The sequence below is a fragment of the Condylura cristata genome, unplaced genomic scaffold (genome assembly GCF_000260355.1).
Source record: "Condylura cristata isolate star-nosed mole 26May11 unplaced genomic scaffold, ConCri1.0 scaffold00016, whole genome shotgun sequence".
Taxonomy (NCBI): Eukaryota; Metazoa; Chordata; class Mammalia; order Eulipotyphla; family Talpidae; genus Condylura; species Condylura cristata.
The window spans coordinates 13,413,571-13,437,187 of record NW_004567117.1 but is presented as its reverse complement, the minus strand read 5'-3'; the positions used below and the strand labels follow the sequence as shown (position 1 = coordinate 13,437,187).

Genomic DNA, 23,617 nt, shown 5'->3' with positions numbered 1-23,617 from the left:
CCTTCACCTATCTCCTGATGCAAACAGTGCTCCTCGCAAATGAGAAATTACAGGTGTTTCTGCGCTGATGCTACGCCATGTTGAAACACCTTGTGTGTTACAAAAGCATAAAGTAAATACAACATCGTTAGTAAGTAAAATGAGGTTGGAGCAGACTAGTCAACATCTATGTAAAACAAAAATGTTAACAGAATTTCACTAACATAGTAATGTCTTAAAAATGCTTTCAATTCCTAGTAAACTGAATTTTCAAAAGGGAGCACATGGCCAAGCCAGCAAGGGAAAGGCAGGAGAGGAATGCTATTCACCTGGGTGGGTGAACGCCGAGTCCAGCTGCTATTCACTTGCCAGCACAAAACACTGCCACACTGGGGGCACAAAACACTGCCACGCTGGGGCAAATCTCAGAAGATGGCGCAGCTTCCACAGCCCCTGCCACTGCGTTACCATCTGTCCACACCTCTGAGCTACTGCTGGACAGGAGAGGTCAACTCACCTGCAGTTAAGTAGGCGTAATAACACTGAGACCACCGGGACTCGTTCTTCAGCCTCTCAAAGGAGTCAAACGCATCCTTGAAATTCAGCTCTATCATGCTGCACCACCCTAGGAGAGAAACATCTTCAGTACACCCAAACAAGGCGGCTTTACACCCCATCTTTAAGCTACAGATCACTGATACGGCTGTCCTGCTCTTGTGTGTTGTATGTAAATTACTGCCAAGCTTTAAAGTTTATCTTTTTCCTCTTCGTCTTTCCCAATGCGTCTTTTGAATAAGAAAAGACCCTTTGATTTCTCAGCCAATCAAGCAGTATGAAGAGAGTGAGGCGAAGTTTTCTTAGGAACACACCCCAGCTTGCCTTTTCTGTTTGTGAGAGGGCTTCAAGCACAGCAGACCTTTCCCAAGAGCAGGCACAGAAAAAGCAGCAGCATTAGATTATGTACACAGCAACCATCTCACAAAGTCCTAAAGCGCTCACCTGCTCACTAATGGCTACTATTAAGTCTCAAACCCTTGAGAGAAGCAGGGAGTCAGCCACTCAGAAATAAAGTGCCTCGTTCCCTTCACTCTGCAGGTTGGTAGTAGAGCTGAGAAAAGGACCCCAATCAAAACACGGTGAGACTGGCATTCTGCAAGCAGCAGCAACAGCAGCAGCAAAGGAAAGGAAAGTTATTTGATCCCCATTGTCAGTAAAAGTATCTCCCATCCACTGAGCCCCAGTGAATGTCAAGCCCTATGCCAGGCATTTGATATCATTCTCTCTAATCCCTACTCAAGTACTCAAGTCTTACAAAGGTGACTGAAGGTGCCAAGGAGGGAACCCACAGTGTGGAGACGTTCTTATTTAAGGCCACCAGCTAGTAAGAGGGAAGGACTAAGGATCAAACACCAACATGTGCATGATGTTGCCTCCATAAAAAGAAAATTCTGGTATCATGTGCATCACAACGTAGTCATGTTAACTTAAAAACTGCCATTCAAACTTAAGAGGGTACGTGAGCTCCATCTTTCCAGAAATTTCAGTGTTAAATACTATGAGTTTTGATATGAAGTTGGCACATTTTAATGTTGGGGCTAATTATTTCCATCAGGGTAAGAGTTGAATTAAATGCAAAACAGAGGTGGGAAGAAATACTAACCTAAGAAGCCTGACTTAGGATTTTGCAAGTTTTCCCACTGAATTAACTTTCTAAAGGACCTAGTACTGGATTTAATAATTCTAACTTCCTAACATTCTGTCACAGATCTTGAAATGGTATGTCAAAAAAGGCTACCACAACCATTTTGCAACACATATATCTATGTGTGTGTGTGTAATTGTTTATATATATATATATATGTAATCAGTATTTGCCAAATTTACATAATTTATAGAATTATATAATGATTCATGATCAAAACTTTTCCAAGGTCTCAAATTCTCAAATTTTCAATACTTAAAAGATCAGCTCAAAAATATACCTCATGAATATAAGATATTGATGAAATTGTCTTAAAACTACATTTTTGACTACAAAAAATATTATGCTGTAGGCTTGCAGCTTACACATTTATTATAGGTCTACTTAAGGAAACCAGAAGAAAAATTTAAGCATCTTAGAAAAAAGTCATCCAAGCTAGGTCATGTCACTCAAGCCCGTTGAAACACCCTCATTCTACATGATGGCCACTAAGCAGAGTTTCAGTGGAGTTTAGATTACACAAACATACATTTTATGTGGATTATACTTCATCTGCCTCCCTAACATAACAGGCATTTAAAACTCAGTGCTGTTCATTGGGCAGCTTCTAATCGTTTAGTCTGCATTTTTCTTTTAAGAGATTCAGGAAGGCAATTATGTCCACAGCAAGCAAAGCCAGCAGCATGCACCACAGGATCGCACCAACACTTCAGCTGTCCCCAGGGAACTCCCCACTTCTTCCATCTCTTTTTTTTTTTTTTTTTTTTTTTTTTTTTTTTTAGAGGCTTCCTTTTTAATTCCCATCATTACCCCATCCATTTCTCCTTTCTCTATCCTGTCTTCATTCTTGTACTACATGCTATATGATGTATGCAGTCTGAGGTCAAAACTCTACACTTAAAGGATGAACACATTATTGAAATTTTGTGTTGCTCCAATCCAAGGCTGAGTTTATGTCTCTTAGCATAAAAGAGCAACTGTAACACCAATAATAGAATTACTAATATAATAGGGCTGGACAATTTTCATGCCATTAGTTAAAGAAAAAACCTCATAGCAACAACTTTGGGGAAGAACTGGGGAAATCTTAAGCAAACAGATGCTCCTAAGTCTGTTTACAAATCCAGGTTTTTCCCCTCCAGGAGGGAAAAAGAGCAGGAAGACACTACCACATGGAATGCCTTCTACATGCCGGAGCATTGGTTCATTCATGTATTGGTTCATTCATGTAATTTCATGTAAGCCGCATAGATACTGCAAGAGGAGGCACCCTAACTCCAGCGGCAGCTAGCAGGGCTCCTGCGACTTGAGCAGCAGCCCCAAGGGCTGGGGTGGACCCACATGCCCAGCTCTATCCTACATCATATTTTCTTCTCAGGTCAACAGTGGTGGGAGGAGGAGAAAATCGTTTTGAACTCCAATGTTGTAGTTCAATAGGTATTTACAAGGGATTGGTTGATTAAACATTATCTATCATTCTGAAATTAAATTGGTATAGAGAGTAAGAATTATTGTGGATTACTTTTGCTATGATACCAAAATCCTCTTATTAGAAAAGGCAGCGCCAGCCTGCATTGCACAAAGATATGCACGGAACAGCATGAATGGTCAACAGGAGCATTAGTACTTGCATGACACGAAGCTGGACACAAGCGAGCACATGCAAACTTGCATTAAGATGATTTCATGACAAGACACTAGACAAGCATTCCATATTTACCAATTTCATACAGACAGACATGTTGGATTTCTCTCTGATCTATGGCAAGTTCCAAAGCAGTGTGGAAGGAAGTCAAGGCACTATTAATTTGACACTAAGGGAAAAAATGAAAATAGTTACTGGCTAAGATCTGTCATAAACATTACAGTCATAATCTGAAAGCATCTTGTCCCTTAATAGTTGCTTTACACAGTTGAAGCAGTCTAGGCTTCCAGGTTTCTGGGTTGGTAATGCCACGGGCCCCACAGAACGGAGATCCTTCTGCTCAGGCAGGAGATTTGAGGAATGAAGGGCTTATTAGCTCGTACCCACCTTCTCCAAAAGTTCCCTCTTCAAACTTATGAAATAGAACTTGTGTGGTCCAAATGCTGGTCCAGCCCCCGTAGGACGATGCCCCATCCTCCTGTGTGCCCATTCTGGCCTGGAACTCCCAGTCAGTTCTCGGTGACTGCATGAGATCAGGTCCAGCCCCTGCACACCCCTCCCCCACTCCCACTCACTCTATGTACAAGCACTAGATTTTCTACCCAGGATGCTATTTTCTGCTTGCTTCTAGTTATCAAATCTCCTCTCCCAATTCTTAGAAATTCTCTGAGGTTCCAGAGTGCGTTTTGAACTTTTGTATTCATCTAGCACTCTGAAGTACCTAACAAACTCTTAAATATCTGTTAGACCTCTTCCTTCCACTAAAGATCTCTTTCAAAGCTAGCCAACCTGATACCATAAGCCCTTAATCAATGCAACTCAAAAGCACTGTGAGCTTCCTCTGTGCTCCCACTGCCTCAGCTTCTCCCAGGCAGGAGCGAAGAAAAGACCTCAAAAGAAAGGCTGCAGGCCTCCCTATGGCCAGCCCACACTGCATTCCTTGATTTTTCTCAATGATGCTCGGTGACTGAGGAGACGCCTGGGATGCAACAGAGCATGATGAGTCAGCTAAGAGCCTCAGGGCAGCGTGTGACTTCAAAACGCTGCACACCAAATGGCTGATTTCACCAAGGCCATGGCTGCATTAGTAACTGTTTATACCCCAAAGTAACACTTCAGTGTGTTATCAGCAACATTCGGGCTGCAGCCTTCCAGCCCTCCTCACTATTCACAAATGCTCCCGGAAGAGACACACCACGGTGGACTCCTGTTCTCAAGCAGCTTAGCATCTAGGTAGAGGGAAGCCCACAGGATAGTGAAACAGGCCTGCAACAGTGAAGCCAAAGGTTCACACTGACTTTAAATACATGCCCAAACTACCAGAGGCAGAACAACAACAATAACCACCCTGGTCATCTTTGATGCAGTATGTATGTATGTATGTATGTATGTGTTGTGGATCGAGACCTGCACACTCACTATACTATACTATAAGTATACTTATACTATACTATAAGTATATACTTATACTATACTATAAGTATATACTTATACTATACTATAAGTTACATTTCTAACTTTCCTTTCTGAATCAACAGCTCCTTCCCTGCATCATATTTAGCATATGTATACAGAAACCAGCAAGGACCTCCCTAGTTTGCTAAGTAAATGACACTCAACTAACACACACTGGATATTTCTGGATGGACACCACCAAGTTGTGCCTATCTGGGTTCTATGCATAACAGTGCAATGCTACTGTCCTTCAAAGGATAGAAAACAACTTGGGAGACATTTATTTGCAATGCTATGCCCAGGATGGAATGAGGCCTTAGAGCTACTAAGGCAATTCAAAACAGAGCTTTGAAAATAAGGAATGAAAATAAAGATGCAAGTAATCTTGGAATCAACATTTCTCTTAACCCTCTCTGTGACAAGCATTAGTTCTGTTTTCAGAAAAGTAATCTGAAGTTCAGAGATGTTAAGTAGCTTGCTCAAGGTCAACAAACTAGCAGTTGATGAGTATTCGCTCTGCTCTGATTACCTCCAGAGTGTGCTTTCTTCCACGGGAGTGTGTGCAGGTGTGATTAAGAATCTTGAGGTGAAAGGTATTGTGGATTGCTGGTTGTCCCTAATACAATCACAAGTGTCCTTAAAAGAGGCGGACAGAGAGAGTTGATAAACACCAAGGAGAAGGCAGAGTGACCATGGAGGCAGAGTGCGGCCAGGCAGCCTCCAGCCGGGAGCTGGCCTCTACCAAGGCCTAAGGAGGCAAACACAGGGTTTTCCCAGGGCCTCTTGGGGTGTGCCACCTGCCTATATCTGAGCTCAGCCAATCAAGCTGACTGTGGACTCCAGTCTCCAGAACCATGTGAGAATTAGTCCAATTTTTTACATAGAAATGAATACAGGTTTCTAATGTTACATTAGAAAGTGAAAACAATGCATTTCTTTAAAATTTAACCTAGAGGAAAGTACCATCTACTTTCTATTAAAAGCAATCAAATAAGAATCTAAAAGTAACAAGACTATTAACAGAATGTACTGACATTATTCCAAGAGCAAGCACAACTTGCTCATAACAAAATTAATTCTCATTCTGCCCTGATCACTCATTGAGCAGTTACGGTGAAAAGCCATTAAAAGAGTGAATGTAGGCCCTCCCTGGTGGCGCAGCGGGTTAAAGCACTGCACAGAGAAGCTTAAGCCACTTCTGCATGAGTTCGATTCCTGCCTGCCCCCGGAGGTGACCACATGGCATGGCAGACCTCTCCTGACCCGCCCGCTGCTCGCCTCAGCAGTGTACTTCGTCGATCTGCCTGTTCTGCACCCCACTCTATCTCTGGTGAATCCTCTCACCCTCCGCATCTCTGGCCTGTACCCCAGTTCTATATGAGTAAATAAATAAATCTTAGAAAAAAATTAAAAAAAAAAAGAGTGAATGTATATTTCCTCTCACTTTTCACCAAAATAATCTAAAATAAAAATGATCCATTTTAAGCTTTTATGATTGCAAATTAAATCCACAACCCAGCAGAGAAAGGAGAATTATATTCAACTTGATACGTGACCCACAGTTTAATTTTTTTTTTTTCTTTGAAGCACACATGCCTTGGCCTGGAGAAAACAGAGAAAATGGGCTACTATGAAACAGCCATGAAGCCAAGAATTAGCACCGGACAGACTTCTCTGTGAATTAGACACTGACACAGTGCATTACATAGCTTTATCTGCTTCCAGAGCAAATCAGAAAAAACAAAAGCTCTAGTCTTTGCCAAACTAAATGATGCATAGTTACTGCAAATTAAAATCAGCATAATTTATAGTTACTGCATTGTTACTAATGAGATATAGCAAGTTTTTCCAGTCATTCGGGCTTCTTTCCTTATAGGTATATTCTAGGCATTCTATATTCATGCCAGCTGGGATTTGTTTTTGCATTTTATTCTCTAAGTGAACACTGCTGATATGGGGGCAGCTTTAGACTTTGCAAGTTGATTTTGTATTGGTCACAATATGACATAACTATGAATTCATTTTTTTTTTTTTAGTTGTTTTTCTCTTAGGTTTTCCAGAGCCATATTCAGCATGATGAGAGTGCTGTCCACTATTTTCCACTAGACTTAAATAGTTGGCTAGGATCACCACCTACAGTGCTGGCTACCAGCAAGTGTGGCACACACAGTCTCGCCATGTTCTGTCTTTAGTGAGGATGCTCTAATATTGCACCATTAATCCATTGTTAGTAGATGACATTTTTACCAAAGATTTCCTTTCTATTTCTAATTTGCTAATAGTTTAAAATCTGGTTGGTATCCATTTCATTAGATGCCATTTGTGTATCTACTGATAAAATTGCATGGTGTTAGCAATTACTGTCTTCATGCAGGGAATAACAGGAAAACATTTTCTGTGGTTGAACCACGTGTTTTTCTTTTTGGAATAATATCTTTGCGGTCATAACGTGGCATTTAAAAACTACAATGCTGGATTTGATTTACTAATATTTTTTTAGAATTTGGATACTCAGAATGAAGCTGACAATTTTTGTTTAGTGCTCTCCTCAGTGAGTTTTGTTATCAAGATAATGACAGAACTTGCAGATGTGCAAAAATATACTTTGAATATGTTTTCTGCTCTGGAATTATGTAAACAAGTCCACTATAAATCCACACCTTTCAACTGAATAATTTATTTAAAATCTTTAAATTATTGTACCTTAAGTTTTTACTTAAAATGGACACACAGTGTAACAGATAATATTAAATTTTGATCAATAATATCACATTGTGGGGCCAACTTCATAATCAGCATAGTTTCGGACTTAGAAAATGATTGTATTGCTTATGTTCTCAGGGGATGTTGAAATAAATGAATTCATGTCAATAAAATGCACTTAGGAAGCGTAAATTATCTTTTAAAAAAAAACAAGTTGGAAGTAATTTGCAATACTGTTTTCCAAAATTTAAAACCAAGACTCGCTGTTAGTGGCAATTCAGTTTCTAACAAATTATTTCAGATCGCCAAGAAAAAGTTCAAATTCTATCTTACAGGCATAATTAAGGACTGTTTAATACTCTACCACAGATATACCAATGTGTACTGTTGTCTAAAACAACAGACATATACCTGGAGAAAGAGGACAAAGAACAATGGAAAATTTGCAGTGCTGCCACAATAGCCAAGATGTGAAAACAGTCACTGCCAGATGAATAAAGATGCATAAAGATGTGGCATATAAGTACATTACAGAGCTATAAAAATAGATCAATCTTGCCCTTTGCGACATTTCAGATTCAGAGGGGCTTATGCTAAGTGAAAAAAGTCAGAAAAACACATTAATATGAACTATAAAGAATGGAAGTAAACAAAACAAAGTCTTAGATTCAAACAGAATGGTAGTTATCAAAGGGGAGGAGGGTGAAGTGGGGGAACAAGGAGAGTGGGCAACTGGATGGCATGGGATGGTAAACAGACTTTGATGGTGGGTCTGGGCTATATATCTGTGGGGGCAAAGGGTAACCTGCACTCCTGAAACTTACAATGTTATAGACCTAACTATGATTTACAAAAATGAAACATGTAACAGGAAGTAGCCTGGCAATCAGCAATATTTTCTACCCAACTTTAAAAATATTATTCTCAGACCCCCCCCCACCCCCTGTACTTTTAAAGTCTTGTTTTCTGTCTGTGACATGAGATAGACAGTCACTGTGGGCATCACCAAGTAGTGGACATAAAGACAGCTGGAGTGGGTAGGTCACCAAGTCTGCCCAGAAAGTCCAGAGATTAAATGAATATACTCAGTACCTGCCACCTGCCCTAATAAGCAGTGGGCTTTTCACAGAACTGTCTATTTCAATTGGCTGCAGAGAGTACAGTCCCAGTTAATAGCAAATGGATGGCTAATGAAAACAATGCATCACAAAACCATCAGAAGGAAAGAATCTTTTGTGGACCACTTGGGGTTTTTGTGTGGTAGTTTTGCTATTGGTTTTGAAATCACTACTTTTTTTAAAAATTTATTTATTCATTCATAGAGAACTGGGGTACAGGTTAGAGATGCAGAGGGTGAGAGGATTCACCAGAGACAGAGTGGGGAGCAGAACAGGCAGATGGACGAAGTACACTGCTGAAGGGAATAGCTGGCGGGTCAGCAGAGGTCTGCCACTCCATGTGGTCAGCTCCGGGGCAGGCGGGGATCGAACTCATGTGGAAGTGGCTTAAGCTTCTTAATGCTGTGCTTTAACCCGCTGCGCCACCAGGGAGGGCCGAAATAACTTCTTTTTAATAGAAAATGACTTGCCCAAAAACCTATCACAGAATTTTGAGACCATTAAAACAATGTATATAATGAGGAAAAACTGGAAAGTAAAGATCTCAAAATACAAAGACAAAAGCACAAAAAAATAATGCTCAGAGTAAGACCAGGGCCCATTACTGTCATAATCTCTTCTACACAAAGGTTTCCACCAGCAATACAAGTCAAGAGGATTCATCATTCAGCTACTGGCATAAGGTTCTGCTTCCCAGAGCTGCAAAAAGGTGAAAATGGACACATGACAAGTTCTTCTGAGGGCCTGGCTTGGGCTATTGTGTCAAAGGGACATCAAGTTCCAGACTTCCTTGAATCTGTGACATGAGATACCACATCCCAACCAAGCATTTTCCTTTTGTGCCACGTCCAAGTCAATTTAACATTAAATGACAGCAACAGCTCACAAACAAAAAGATCTCAGCTCAAAGCCCACCTACTGGCTATTAATGCCGGCATCACTTCATTCTGCTGGGTGAAATGCCAGTTGTGGCTGAAAATCAAAGAACGGTAGTTCCCATTTTTGGTTTTTTTTTTTTTGGGGGGGGGGTGAGGTGGGAGGCACTGATTACACATACAAACTACAGTTTTCTAAACCATAGATTTTATTCCATAGGGATGTTTTATGAGTCTCCACTTGTCTTTTATGGTCTGACATAAGAATTCCTCTTGAACCTTTTATGAATGACTGTTTAGAGGACGCAGATATACAGAGCATTATAGTCAAGGCTCTGATGTACAACAAAAGGTAGAGTAGTCATTTCTGGAATGGGAAATTTTTATCTGCTCCTTAATGTATTTTTGTATTTTACTTTGTTCCCAAATGAATATGCATTATGTAGACATAATAATATAGTGAAAGCACAGTCTAATGTTGAGGCATTTAAGAGCATTTTCTCATAAGCTTCGCATTAGTGTCATATCATCAAGTTAAGAACTAACATGTGATGCCTGTAACCAGGTGCCTGGGAAGATGGCAAACAATTTTCATGGATCAACAGGGCAATTTGTGTGCTCTGCTGAAGGTCACACAGTTGTCAAAGGCAGAACTGCTGAAATACGCCACCTCATTCTCCAGCCTCCTCCTCTCTCTGGGGTACACCTCCCTGCCTTCACTTCCCAGTCATCCCCACCCATTCATCTGGCACTTTTCTCTCTTTGCCTTGTGCAATAACCTTGTTCACACACTGCTAATCTTAACCTTAATTAAAATGAATTAAACTCAATTCACATTGCTATCTTCATAATTAGATTATAAGCTTCTGGTGGGGGTTTCAATTTCCCTTTGAACCCCCCCAGGAATTCTACATCATAGGCAATAAAATCTCTGATTAAGTACAAATAATGGAACATAGCAGTTATTTTTTTCAGCCTGTCCACATAAATTAAAAAAAGCAACCCCTTTAAAAATGAGTTATGTAACAGGATCTATCACTAATGGTTGGAGAACAGAATAAAATATCAGTTATAAGATTTCCTTCATATCTCATATGTTATGTATATGACTGACAAAAATGTATAATGGACAGTGCTTTCTGCTTGTATTTATAAGCCAGACACTAGTCTGTTGAAACAAGAAAAGCCCTGACTGAGGCCCCACTCTGTATGAAAAGTACAGAATAGGAATTTATATGAAAACAGCAGCAAATTTAAAGCAAGTAACCTCATGTTAAAGATGTTATCAAAGACTTATAAAAATAACAGTGAAGATGATAAAGCAAATAATTAACCCAGAAAAACAAGCCAACAGAAACACAATGTAGACTTACTTATAAAAAAAAAAACAAAAAAACATATCACACAAAAGATACTAGCAATTCAAGGTAGAAAACTCTAGAAGAGAGATGGAGAAGGTCTAACACACACAGAGACTTGAATGACAAGAGGCAAATAAAAGCCATCATCAGCAAAGTGTCTTAGATGGGTTTTCCTAAAATTGAATTGTGTGCCCTGAAAATGATGTCAATGGCCAAAATGCTATATGGGTTTTATTTTCCAGAGGAATTAAAGTCAAGTGGTGAACATTTTGAAGAGTAAACAAAACATGAGAAAAATTTCTAAGTTTTGTTGAGCTCTATTCACCATGTCATAAATGTATCCTTTAAAAGTGACAAGTGGGCCCTCCCTGGTGGCGCAGCAGGTTAAAGCACAGCACTAAGAAACGAAAGCCACTTCAGCATGAGTTCAATCCCAGGTCCCGGAGGTGACCACATGGCACGGCAGACCTCTCCTGACCCGCCTACTGCTCCCCTCAGCAGTGTACTTCGTTAGTCGGCCTGTTCTGCTCCCCACTCTGTCTCTGATGAATCCTCTTATCACCCCTGTGTCTCTGGCCTGTACCCCAGTTCTGTGTGCACAATAATAAATCTTAAAAAAAAAAAAGTGACAAATGACTGTTAGTATATTCACAGAACCATAAAACTTAAAACAAAGCTCTAAAATTAATGTAGTTTAGAATCTCCCTGGTGGTGTGGGGTTAAGTCTCGCTATCACTGCCATGCTCTGAGTGCTGAGTTTAATCTGTGGGCAGGGAGCTAACCCACATATGGCACAAGAGACTGTTCCTGTCTTGCCCACTGCTCCCCTTAGCAGTGTTCTTCAGTAAGTCCACCTGTTTGGTTCCCCTCTGTCTCTGGTGAATCTTCTCACCACCACCTCCATCTCTGACCAGTTCTTCTATGCATAAATAAATCTTCAAAATTATGTAGTTTAGTTTCTCAACATGCGTTTTATACGAATCTTGCAAGGTAATTTCAAGGAACACAATAAAATCCTTAAGCCAGAAAACAAACATCTTATTATTCTAATAAGACAAAATGTTACAATATAGTACTAACAAAACAAAATTTAAAAAACTAGAAAGAAAAGTAAAAATAAATTGATGAAATAATCTAATTCTCTATAATTACCAACATGATAATCCAAAATTCCAATAATAAAGGAAATATAAATTTATAAAATATCACAAATAATAAAATGCCACATATAAAAAAACCCACATTTTATATATCTGGGAAGCATATTCAGTTAAATGTTTAAAATGTAATACGTGGAAGGAGAAAAAGTAAAATAAAAAACTGAAATGGATATGATAGGTAAATATATTAAGACATTATTAGACAAATGAGTAAGTAACTCATTTTAGAAGCATACTTAATATCAGTGTTAGAGAAATTTTTCAAATGTTTAATTTTTAATGATGTTAGGGATTTGTTTTTCCACAGATAAAAAAGTATTTTACTAGCCAACAATTTTTTAAAAAAAAATCAGATTCCTAAAGCCCAATAAGACTAAGCTCCTTTAATATTTACATTATATTCATACTCATATTTTTAAAAGGCAGATATTTGCTAATGATTTATATATTTCCTTACATGTATGATTTATTAGCAAATGAAAGCAGTGATATGAACTAAAAAAATCAGAATGAGAGGGAAGGTCAGAATTCTTTCATATGAAAATAACTACATATAGTACATGTATTTATCATATCTGAGTCCCTATTTACAGGACAGATGTATGTTTAAAAAAAAGTATATAGTATAATGGGAAAGAATAAAGTTATATACTGAGTAGTGAATAAGAATTATTAGCAACATAATATACATTAAAATTTCCCTATAAGATACAGAATCTGATAAAGCTGATAGTTAAATATATGTGACAGAACAAGTGGATACAAAAGACTAAATGCATATTTTTAAAAGCAGTAATGATACAATTTGTTATATTTAAGATTATAAAATTATTTTAATACAAAATAAAGATTAAGGAGGCTGTATAATATTTCAAAACAGTTGTTTAAAAAGTAAAGTATACACATTTCAAAAAGAGATTCCATGGGTTTAATTCAATATCAGGGATAGACATACTCTTGAATCAAAAATGTTCATGTTCCTGAGGCTGCATAATTAAACCATACCTACAGCTCACACATAAAAGAAGATAGAAAAGTATAGCAAGACAGTTTTTACATTACCACGTTGATAGTGTAGAAGAAAACAGAAGAGACGATCATGTCCTAGCTCAGAGAGTAGATAAACTTTATTTGAAGAAATGAAGTCTCTTGCAACAAAAATGTGTGTATGTTTGAATGTTCAAATGCTAATTCTCAAAATGAAAGAAATAGAAGGGAAATCTAAACATCACTAATGAGTTCATTATAAATTTAGAATTTGGGCAAATATTGAAGAAAAACATTTCTTACTCAAAAGTCAAAATTTGGTCAGAATACTAAGTATCCAAAGAAAGACAGTTTGTAGTCAGGTGGAAAATGCATAACCTCAATGATACTTCTTTTTAAACATTTTTATTGAGATGTAATTCAGATACCATAAAATTCACCTAAAGTATAATGTACAATGTACATTTCAGTGGCACAGTATATTTGCACAGCTGCACAACAATCTAAGTTTATAAGATCTTCATCATCCTACAAAGAAACTCTGTGCTACACACCATCCCTCCTCCATGCCCACATTCAAGTGAGCAATAATCTATTATCTGCCTTCACAGATCTGACTTTTCCAGAGATTTCGCATACATGGAATCATAGAGTATATGATCTTTTTTGACTGATTACTTTCACTTAGCAGAAAAAATTCAAGATTCTTCCAAATAGTAGGACATTATTAGAACTTCATTTTTTTATTATTGAATATTATGCCACCGTATGGACATATCACATTTTACTTATCCATTTGTTAAGTGGATCAGTGATGGACATTTGAATTGTTCCCACTTCTTTGTTACTATGGTTAATATGGACATACGTTTTCTTTTCTCTTGTATATATTCCTAAGAGTAGAACTGCTATGTCATATGATAAACCCATATTTAAAAATTTGAGGAATGGCCAAACTGTTTTCCCAGTAGCTGTACAGCTTTCCTTCTCACCAGCAAAGACCAGAGTTCCAATTTCCCCACACGCTTGCCAACACCTGCTATCGCTGTCTTGACTGTAGCTTCCCTGGTAGATGTGAAGCAGTATCTCACTTGCATTTCATTTGCATTTCTTCACAATGAATTACAAATGTTGAGCAACTTTTCGTGTGTTTTGTTACTTGCATTTTTTCTTTGGAAAAATTTCTTAGGCCCATGCCTGATTTTTTAAAAATATAATAGTTTATTTTTACATCTATTTCCATATTATTTGTAATCTCCATGGGCTTCCCATCTTCAAGTCACCCATGTGCAGTCACCATAGTCCAGTGCACTTCCCTTCCCCCACCGTTTTTGATTCCATTTCCCACTTCACCACCATAAAATGTCTCTGGAATATAGTTGTTCATTATTATTATTATTTTCTCCCCTGGTCCTTTATACTCCTGCTACAAGTGAAACCATCTGGTATTTTTCCTTTTCTTTCTGGCTTATTTCACTAAGCATGATCTTTTCCAACTTCATCCATGTTGCCGCAAAAGGCCATGCCTGATTTTTAATTGCTTTAATATGCCTTTTAAAAAAGGCATAGTGACAGTTCTTTACAGATTTTAGACACAAATGTCTTATCAGAGCTAGAACTTGGACATGTTTTTCTCCATTCAGTAGATTATCTTTTCACTTTTTTTCACCTTCTTGATGATATTCTTTGTAGCACGTAATTTTGATATAGTTTACTTTCCATGTTTTTCTTCTGTCACTATGCTTCTGATTTCAGGCCTAACAGAGCATTGCCTAACTCAAAGGATTTTAGTTTTAACTTCCTACATTTAGTTTTCTGATCCATTGAGCTCATTCATTGTATGAGGCAACGGTTGAATTTCATTCTTTTGCATGTGGACACCAGGTTGTCCCAGGACTATTTGCAGAAAAGATGATTCTTTGCCCACTAATTTATCTTAGTACTTTTGGCAAAAGTCAATTGATCATAATGCAAAGATTTATTTCTTGACTGACTTTGATCCATAGATCATCCTTATGTCTGCAACACACTGAATTGGTAAGTAACTTCATGATAAATTTTCAGATTAGGAAGCTGTCTTCCAACTTTATTCTTCACATTTAAGATTGTTTTGGCAGCCTTGGCTTTCTGAACTATTTATCAGTTGTACTGTTATATCAATTTGTGCAAAAAAAGGCAAGCTGCAATTTTGATAGGGCTGTTCTGAAACTTTGGCTCAACTAATGTAGTACTGCCAGCTTAATACTGAGTCCTATATATGAACACAGGATGCCTTATCTGTAAGATTTTAGGAGCAATTTTTAAATTCACAACATCACAGAAATAAAACAACCATGCAGTGACACTGCTGTTGATACTGGGCACAATTGATAATGATAATACTTATAATCATTCCAGCTCACTATTTTTTGGGTATAATGTCTCACTATTTAATGAGAGCTATGAAGCACTTCTTACTCTGATCCTGATAATGATCCCAGTGGCACTACAGCCCCAGGAAATAACTCAAGAAAACAAAGGGAAAAATACTCTATAATGCTTACTGCAGTACTTGCCATCACAGAGGAAATACTGGGAAGCAAGGAAATAGCTAAATAACCCAACAACAATTTCTAGTGATGAGGAAAAATCAGTCTATCAGCACAGTGAAAATCTAAGTAGTCTGTGTAGCAGTTATTTATAAAAACTGCATTAAAGCATGTAAGCATTAGATCTGTAAACAAAACTGCATGTGTATGTTTACATACATTTATTACATGATATGTGTACAGATTAAAGATCACAAGCTAGTCTGAAGGAAAACAGACTGGAATGGAAATGTCACTGTGTTATTCCTCCGCAGGTATTACTTAACATCTTGAACCTTTATAGTGTTTGCAAATGACAGGCCCTCCTTACCACCCAGAAAGACAAGGCAGGCGAAAAGACAAGCTGTGACAGCTCACTGACTCTGATGGGATTCAGCAGTAACGTGCTGAGCAGCAGAGTTTGTTTAGCAATGTTGCCCTCAAGGACACGGAACAAGTGATGCCTGTGACCCCTCCCCGGAGACCGGGGCCAAGACAGGCAAGGACAAGCTCGTCCACTTAGGCACATTTAGGGCGAGAGATCAATACTGACCTACTTGCTTTTCAATCCCACCGCCAGTACCGATGGAATTGAAAAAACAGCAAATGTATTCACATGTGAGCAATTTGGGTGCCTATCATCTGTCAGTGAGTGGAGTCACTAAACCACATGATGTGAATTTGTATCACTTGGAAGTGAAGACAAATGTATCTTCCATCTTTTCTATACCAGATTAAATCAATCTCTCATTTTGTGTACTTCTAGAATAAATGGCAACTCTATTGTTTGGTGCCTACAGTAATAAAGAGAGCCAGGTAGGATGGAGGAAGAGAAGACTACAAATGACAGAACTTTAGGGAATTATTTGTCTTCCCGCATTGCCTTTTTCCTGCTTCTATAAATAGCAGCATGACATCATGCCGACAAGGCAGGCTGCTCAGACCCAGGTGCAGGCCTGCCTGCTCATCAACAGATGCAAAGAATCGCTGCTGCAAAACAGCTCTGCGAATGTCAACCTACCCCTGAGACGAGAACAGGGTGACAGCCTCCTCAGAGTTTGACCCACTTGCCTGACCCCACCCTCCACGATCCCCAGGTCCCCGTCCCTTCTCATCTGCTACATTAATCACCAAAGGAATCACCTCCACGTTGCCATCTCTGTCACAATTATGAACTGAAAGGTTACAATGCAACACTCCCACTAATTCTAGGAAACATTGGCAAAAAAAAAAAAAAAAGTAATTTTGTTTAGATAAAAGTACAGTACAGAAAGCACAGCAGCCAGTTTGAAAAAGATATCTTGGGCAAAGAGAGAGGCCTGAAAAACGGATGGCAAGAAGAGAGAACACATGCTGGGGTAGGTGTGAAAACCTACCTTCACTCAGAATCTCGTAACAGAAAATGAAACTAAGAGCCTGGCCCTCCCGAGCATACGCGGTGAAGGGCAGTCATCAAAGTGGCCCTGCATCGTGGCTTAGGGGGCCAGGAAACCACATCCTATTTCTGTACGTTTTTTCTCAGCAGGGAGGGGAGGGAGACAGAGGGGCAAATTGTGCTGTGAGAGGCTGTTTTTCAGAGAGAAAGCAGTTTCAAGTAAGAAAAAGATGATGTGATAAGGGTACAGACACAAAATGAAATCGATTGTAATAACATCCTCAGTGTGGTCTCTAGGCCTTGCTCAGACTGGCCGTTTTGTCCTCATGAATTAGAACTCTAATGGCTGTAAGTGCCTGAGAGGCATTATTAGTGGAGTGCCCACCTGTGTGGGGTACAGGTGGGCTCATGTCACCCCATCACTGTACTCGACTCCCAGTAAAGAGCACCAGCTTCATTTAAGTATAGTCACTTTTTAATTCATTTGAATAGAACCCATTTCTCCAGAGCCACATGTCTTTAGTCAGTGCATCAGGATTTAAATAACTGATTCTACCCTCCTTAGGAGATCATACTTTTATTCCAACCATCAACCAATTTTTGCATCTTCTTCAGAACTGGTGTCAACAACAGTCTTAGCTGTCACGCAGAAAAGTCAAGAGCACTTGGCAACCAACTTCCTTTCCTAGTAAGCAAAGGATATCACTCACATGCATCAAAAGCTTTCCTGCCAGTAAGTCAACTACTCATTTCACAAATGTGCGCTGAGAGCCAGGCTTGTGCCTGTTCTCAAAAGCCAAGTGTAAAGTTTAAAAACCCCACAAGGCAGAACAATCAGAAAGTATGGGTCCTAGCTCCAAGACAGTTTCCTAATAAGCATTCTCAAAATACCTGTGTAGTAACAACTTCACAGAACATATTTATTAACTTTCATTGACTCAAATAGTTGAGCATTTAGAGATAAGTAAAGAGTAATAAGTTTTATTATTAGTGTACATATGAAAGTATGTGTCTACATAAATCCATACATACATGTTTATTACATTCTAATAGATTGTTAAAACTAAAGAAAGAGAAGCTGCAAATTTGTGTTGTTTAGTGAAACAAAAGAAGACACACAGGAATAAAAACAGCTTCTCAGCATGCAGACATAGCCCAATAATTTAAAAATAATCATGAAAATATTCATTAATCACTTATGTGCAAATGAACACATCACTATCATTATTTCACTGGGTGAAAATTAATAAAATATATAAAAAAATCAAAACTATAACTATCAATTCAAATTTTAAAGTCGAGATTCCTATATAGGCCATGGGTCAACTTCCTAGCAGTTTTCAGCATTATGGAAATTAGGAGGGGAATAAATATGGGTGGTTTACAGTCCCGAGAGCTCCCCGAGCTGTACACACACTCATTTTGCTTATCGTGGGGCCAGGCTTACTGATGACAGCTTTCAACACCAAAACAAGTTCTTTCTCCTAAGACGAGAAGAGAGAACATATGCTATGCCCCATTCCCAGGCTTAAGCACTCAGTGAGAATAACAACAATCATCACACTACTACTCAGTGTTTCTCCCAAGCTAAGTCCTTTCTGCCTCCATTAAGTCCTCACAGCAGCATGAAAAGTACATGGGAGAAGTCAACAAAGAGGTGATTAAGAGCCACACAGAGGGTGAGAATGTGGAGGTGGGCACCGCAGATCAGCAGTGGGGAGAAGGCAGGAAAGAAAGAGTTAGTCCTGCAGTCAGGCAGAGACTTGTGTGCTTCAGCAGCCCCAAAGAACAAAGAGACATGCCCTGCCGAGGTGCCACGGCACCCCAGGATCCCCTAGGACTGTCCCCCACTGTGGCAAGTTAGGCCTTAAGGAACTGTAATGAGGCAGCAGTCCTCTGCCCACCTGTGCCTATGCAGGTGCTTCTTTCCATCCACTCTCTCCCTCTGCAGGGCAGCAGACTCCTGCCTGCCTGAGGCCTGCACCTGCCAGGACTTCTCTGCACTGACCTCCCTCAGTGGACGCCACTCTCCTAAGGCTGCCCGCCTGCAACCATTCTGGCCTCTGGGCAAGCCTGTCTCTTTCAGGGCAGCTCTTCCTGCCCGCTTGTGCCAATGCAAGTTTCCAATACTCCTGTCCTTTTCCCTAATAAACCTGCTCGTTAAAAAAAAAAAGAAAAGAAAAAAAAAAGAACTGCAATGAAGCCACTACAGCAAATGTTAGCTTAAAGAGCAAAGTGGCAGACAAGGGGTGGAAATGTGAAAGCCCATCCTCTTCTGTGGATCCCAAACAGTTCCAGCCATGGAAGAAGTTGTTAAATCAAAAGTGCAAAAGCACACACAGATGTGCACATAATGCATTTAGGGAAAAGAAAGCGAACCAGGACATAGTGAGCTGATCAGTGTGCATGACAGTCAACTTCCGCAAAAGTTCAAAGGGTTTTATAGATTCTAAGTCACTGAAGAAGCTAAGTCAGTGCCATATAGCACTCGTTAAATTGAAGCCCCCGATTGTGTTCTGTACTGATAAAGAGATCTCAAAGGACTCTCATCTCCAACCTACATGCTCACTGAAAAGCAAGATTTACTGCAAATTCATCAGCTGAGCTATGTGTGTTTTCATAGCTGAGTGGGGACCTTGGAGGCCTTAAAAAAAGCCTGTGGCGAGAGCCACACCGCAGTCTCTGGGCAGAGTCCTGATCTGCAAATGAAGGCCACCTCCGCTGACAGCTTCCTAAGCGGTTACCTGGAAAGATCAATGAAGTGCTGGTGCCCATGCACCTGGAGGATAATAGCAATAATCTTTTCAAGTTAGCCCTAAAATCCTTCCATCCTCTGGACCTTTGGGAAGGGCCAAACAGCAACACTTGTCACATTTTGCTTGGCCCTCAGGCTACAGATTAGTGGCAAGAGTAGTAATAGCTCTCTCATCTTTTTTTTAATCAAAACCAAATAAAATGTGAATTGGAAGAGCAAGCTGCTTCATGCTGAAAGAGTTCTAGCATTTACAACACTTAGATCACAAGTATCTATCCAAAAAGAGACAGGGCCCCTGCTAAGAGTTCTGATGGTGTCTATGTACCTCCCCAAACACCTTAAGTAGCACTCTTTGAGGGAGCTGTGGCTTCCTCGTTTCTAGAACCATCTCAACAAGGAAAAGCATTTTCTTAGTGCTGAGCAGGAATAAATTATGGCACATACTAAAACCATATCAAGTTTTGGGAAAGAAGTTATTGGTTTAGCTAAGAGTTTAAGCATTGTTTTAAAATGAAAAAGTAAAATGGAAAGCTAAAAGCTTGACTTCTACATTTCTTTTTAAAACCCGATTTAGCATATTCAACGACCAGTGGAATAAAGAGAGAAAATCTAATAAGAGCCTAGAGACTGGTACCTTCTCGCTGTAGAGCACACAAGGGTGAACTCCAGGTTTCCACCCTCGTCAGCGACCCAGTGGCAGCCTGTAAAGCAGCATCAACTGAACACATAAACTGCTCCCTATAAGACATTTCCATCTAAGAAAGCTCTTGTCCTGCATCCACCTCTTGTTTTAGAGGTGATCACTGCAGCAAGAAGGTTCAGTCAATTCAAAATTTCCCTTGACACTGTTATCTCCTCCTGCAGGAACCCAAGGGAGGAAAGAAAATGGAACAGCCTGAACAGCCTTCCCGACCTGTAAAACCATGACCCTAAGTCTGAAAATAATACTAACATTTGGGGTTGCCCAAGAGATTGAGCAGAATGCTGTTTTCATGAGAGCAAAAGAAAAAAGGAGAAATACCACTGAAGCCTCATAAGCTTGAAGGCAGACCCATGAAAGATAACTAGAAGAAAAATAATTTGGATATGGGTTTAAATAATTCTGATCTCTTGAGCTTACTGTACCATGTTGTAATGATAAATGATTTGTGTGATCTTCAACTGCCATATTAGGGGTGAGGACAATCCCTCACCCCTATATATATATATATATATATATATATAGGTACTTGATGAGAAAAAGGACTTATTGGGGATGTAATATATCCCCCATTCACAACAAAAAATATGTGCCATTCTCATGCAAGTGCTCTAAGGCGAAGTCTTTGAAACTAGTCCACAGAGGCTACTAGGGTTATTTTCTAGCTTTATGTGGGGTGGTAAAAACCTTACACTGATTCCCAAATATCAGTAGGTGAGAATACAGTTGGTGCACCTAACAGTCACCTTCTTTCACAGGTATGACGTGTCATTTTTGTTCAAACCCTCATGCCATCAAGCATGTGTGTACACTGAGTTGTGCATGCGTGCACACATACACACACACACAGAGTGCAAAGGAGGAGCAGAATCCACTCCAAAGGTCAATGTCATGTTCTGTTTCTGGAATGAGGTGGCCTAGCCCCACTCCCTGGGTGAACCCTTAGGACCCCTAGTTTGCTATGTCATAGGTCTATTCTGACAATTAAAGGGGATGGCGGTGTGAAGCTGCAGCCACAGTACCTAGTCACATGAAACACATTAAAAAGTGAAAGTGTGGTCCTCCCTGGTGGCACAGCGGGTTAGGATGCAGCACTGCAAGCTGGCCACAGTCGCTTCAGCACGAGTTTGATCCCTGGGCCCAGAGCTGACCCACATGGTGTGGTAAACCTCTCCTGATCCGCCTACTGCTCCCCTCAGCAGTGTATTGCATCGATCTGCCTGTTCTGCTCCCCACTCTGTCTCTGGTGAAGCCTCTCAACACCCCTGCACCTCTGGCCTGTACCCCAGTTCTGTATGCATAAAAAAAATCTTTAAAAAAATTTTTTTTAAAAAAAGTGACCACTATTTCCAAGTTGATGCTGTCCTTGACATTTTCAGGTGGCAATTTGTGTTTAAATTGTTAGGAAGGTGAAATTTAGAATTAGAGTACTAGTAGCTCCAGAGGAAAAAAAATTATTTTGTGACCTTCAACTTAGAGACTTAATAGTGCTCCCGTGCTTTCAGCACAGAATACACTAATCTTGTCACATTACCAAAGAGGAATCTCACCCCGCTTCGCCCACATCTCCTGAACAGAAGGTAACTGACTAACATCCAGGGTTCCTGGAAGAGTCTTCTGTAGCAATGATGCAATGAAAAGCACAAGAACAAAATGTTTCTCGGCCTTCTGACATTTGGACTCATTTTGATACTAGTTCCCAAGCGATAATCATGATTTAATAACAGAAGGTTTTATTTATTTATAAAAGACAGGGAAGGCACAATACCTCTAGTCGTTGTATGCGTCCCTTGAAAAACATAAAGAGGGAAGAATTTGGATAAGCAGCTTCTTTTTTGAGGAGAATTTCCTTTGCTTCATCCAGGCCTGCTTTGTTATCACTGCCATCCAAGGCAAAAAATGGGCGGACTACGGTATGATACCAGAGCAGAGCTAATCTAAAGGAAGAAGGAGAGGAGCATAAACAAAAGATTTTTCTTACAGTGCCAACTTGTAAAAGATCAGTATGCTCTCTTCCAATACACACTGCTTCCAAAGGTTTACTACGTAGTCTCTGAAGAGGTAAAATCAAGCTATCTTTCCCCATTTTTATTTTATCAATATTTGGAAAACTACAACTTCAGCACAATGTCTAAATCAGCATATTCCCATCAGTTGAGAAATAATGGATAACAAGATAATGGAAATAATGAGCTCGTCTAAGGCACATGCATGAGCCACTGAAGATGATGGATGAAAATCTATATTCTGCACCTCACTCATCAGTGAACAAATCTGTACACTCACTGCCCCCTCATAATAAAGGTATTACTTTCTGTGAAAGGAACATATTGTAGTCTGTTTCCACAAGGTATGCTATAAGATCAAAATGGTTTACGTTATTAATTTAATACATTCCTTCCTCAGAAAATAATATTAAATTATGAACAGACAAATTATCACAGATTAAAAATCTCTTATGTCAAATTATTAAAGAACAAGTGTATAATTTAATGAATTTGGAGAAGCACAAATATTTTTGAAATAATAAAATTGATTTTAATAGCTAACAATTAAAAGTGAAAATCCAAATTCCCCAATACTGATATGAGAAAAAAATAGAGCTCATTTTTATGTAATAATCAACATTAAAATATTTTGACTAGTGGTGTGATGTCACAGGACGTCTGCTATGTGCAAATGATAAGAGTTCTACCTGATTGGGGGGGGGAGAAATCACATCATTGTCAACTGAAGGAGAAATGGAGTAATCCTTCCTCTAGATCTTCATCTACTTCCCACACTCTCCTGTTTAAACAATTCTCATTCCCATTTAGAGGGAACATCATGACATGACTTAATTTAGTTGATAAAAACAAAATATTCAAGTCATATATAAGAAACCAATGGGACTATCCAGAATCATCAAGCATTACTCAGGATGATTCTCTGTGGGAATAAAAATTTCAGAGTCATAGAAAAAGTTTACCCAATTTGTATCCCATCAGACAAAAAAATCAGGACCAAGAATCCCAGAGATGGGTCAAAGTCACAAACACTGCTTTTTATCATTCAAGGTTGAAAACCATGATTATTTTATTATTAAAAAGGTTGGACTCATGAGACTTATGAACAGTGCCTTGTTCTCTAAAGTCAGCTTAAAAACACCACCCAAACCACAGTCCTTGGCATTACATTGAAAGACATGGCATTATTTTAACCAAGCATTTTACCTGAAGTTTCCTTTACAGGCTTT

General features: G+C 39.3%; 1 protein-coding gene across 1 annotated transcript in view; it reads right to left on the bottom strand.

The window, feature by feature from the left end:
* TTC39C (tetratricopeptide repeat domain 39C) overlaps positions 1-23,617 on the bottom strand; it is an 84,301-nt gene that overhangs the window by 12,669 nt on the left and 48,015 nt on the right. The window contains exons 6-8 of the mRNA XM_012725928.1: positions 22,151-22,319; positions 3,402-3,495; positions 497-604 (exon numbers count right to left, since the gene is read on the bottom strand). Of these exons, the coding sequence (XP_012581382.1) occupies positions 497-604; positions 3,402-3,495; positions 22,151-22,319 (371 nt within the window). The remainder of the gene's footprint in view (positions 1-496; positions 605-3,401; positions 3,496-22,150; positions 22,320-23,617) is intronic.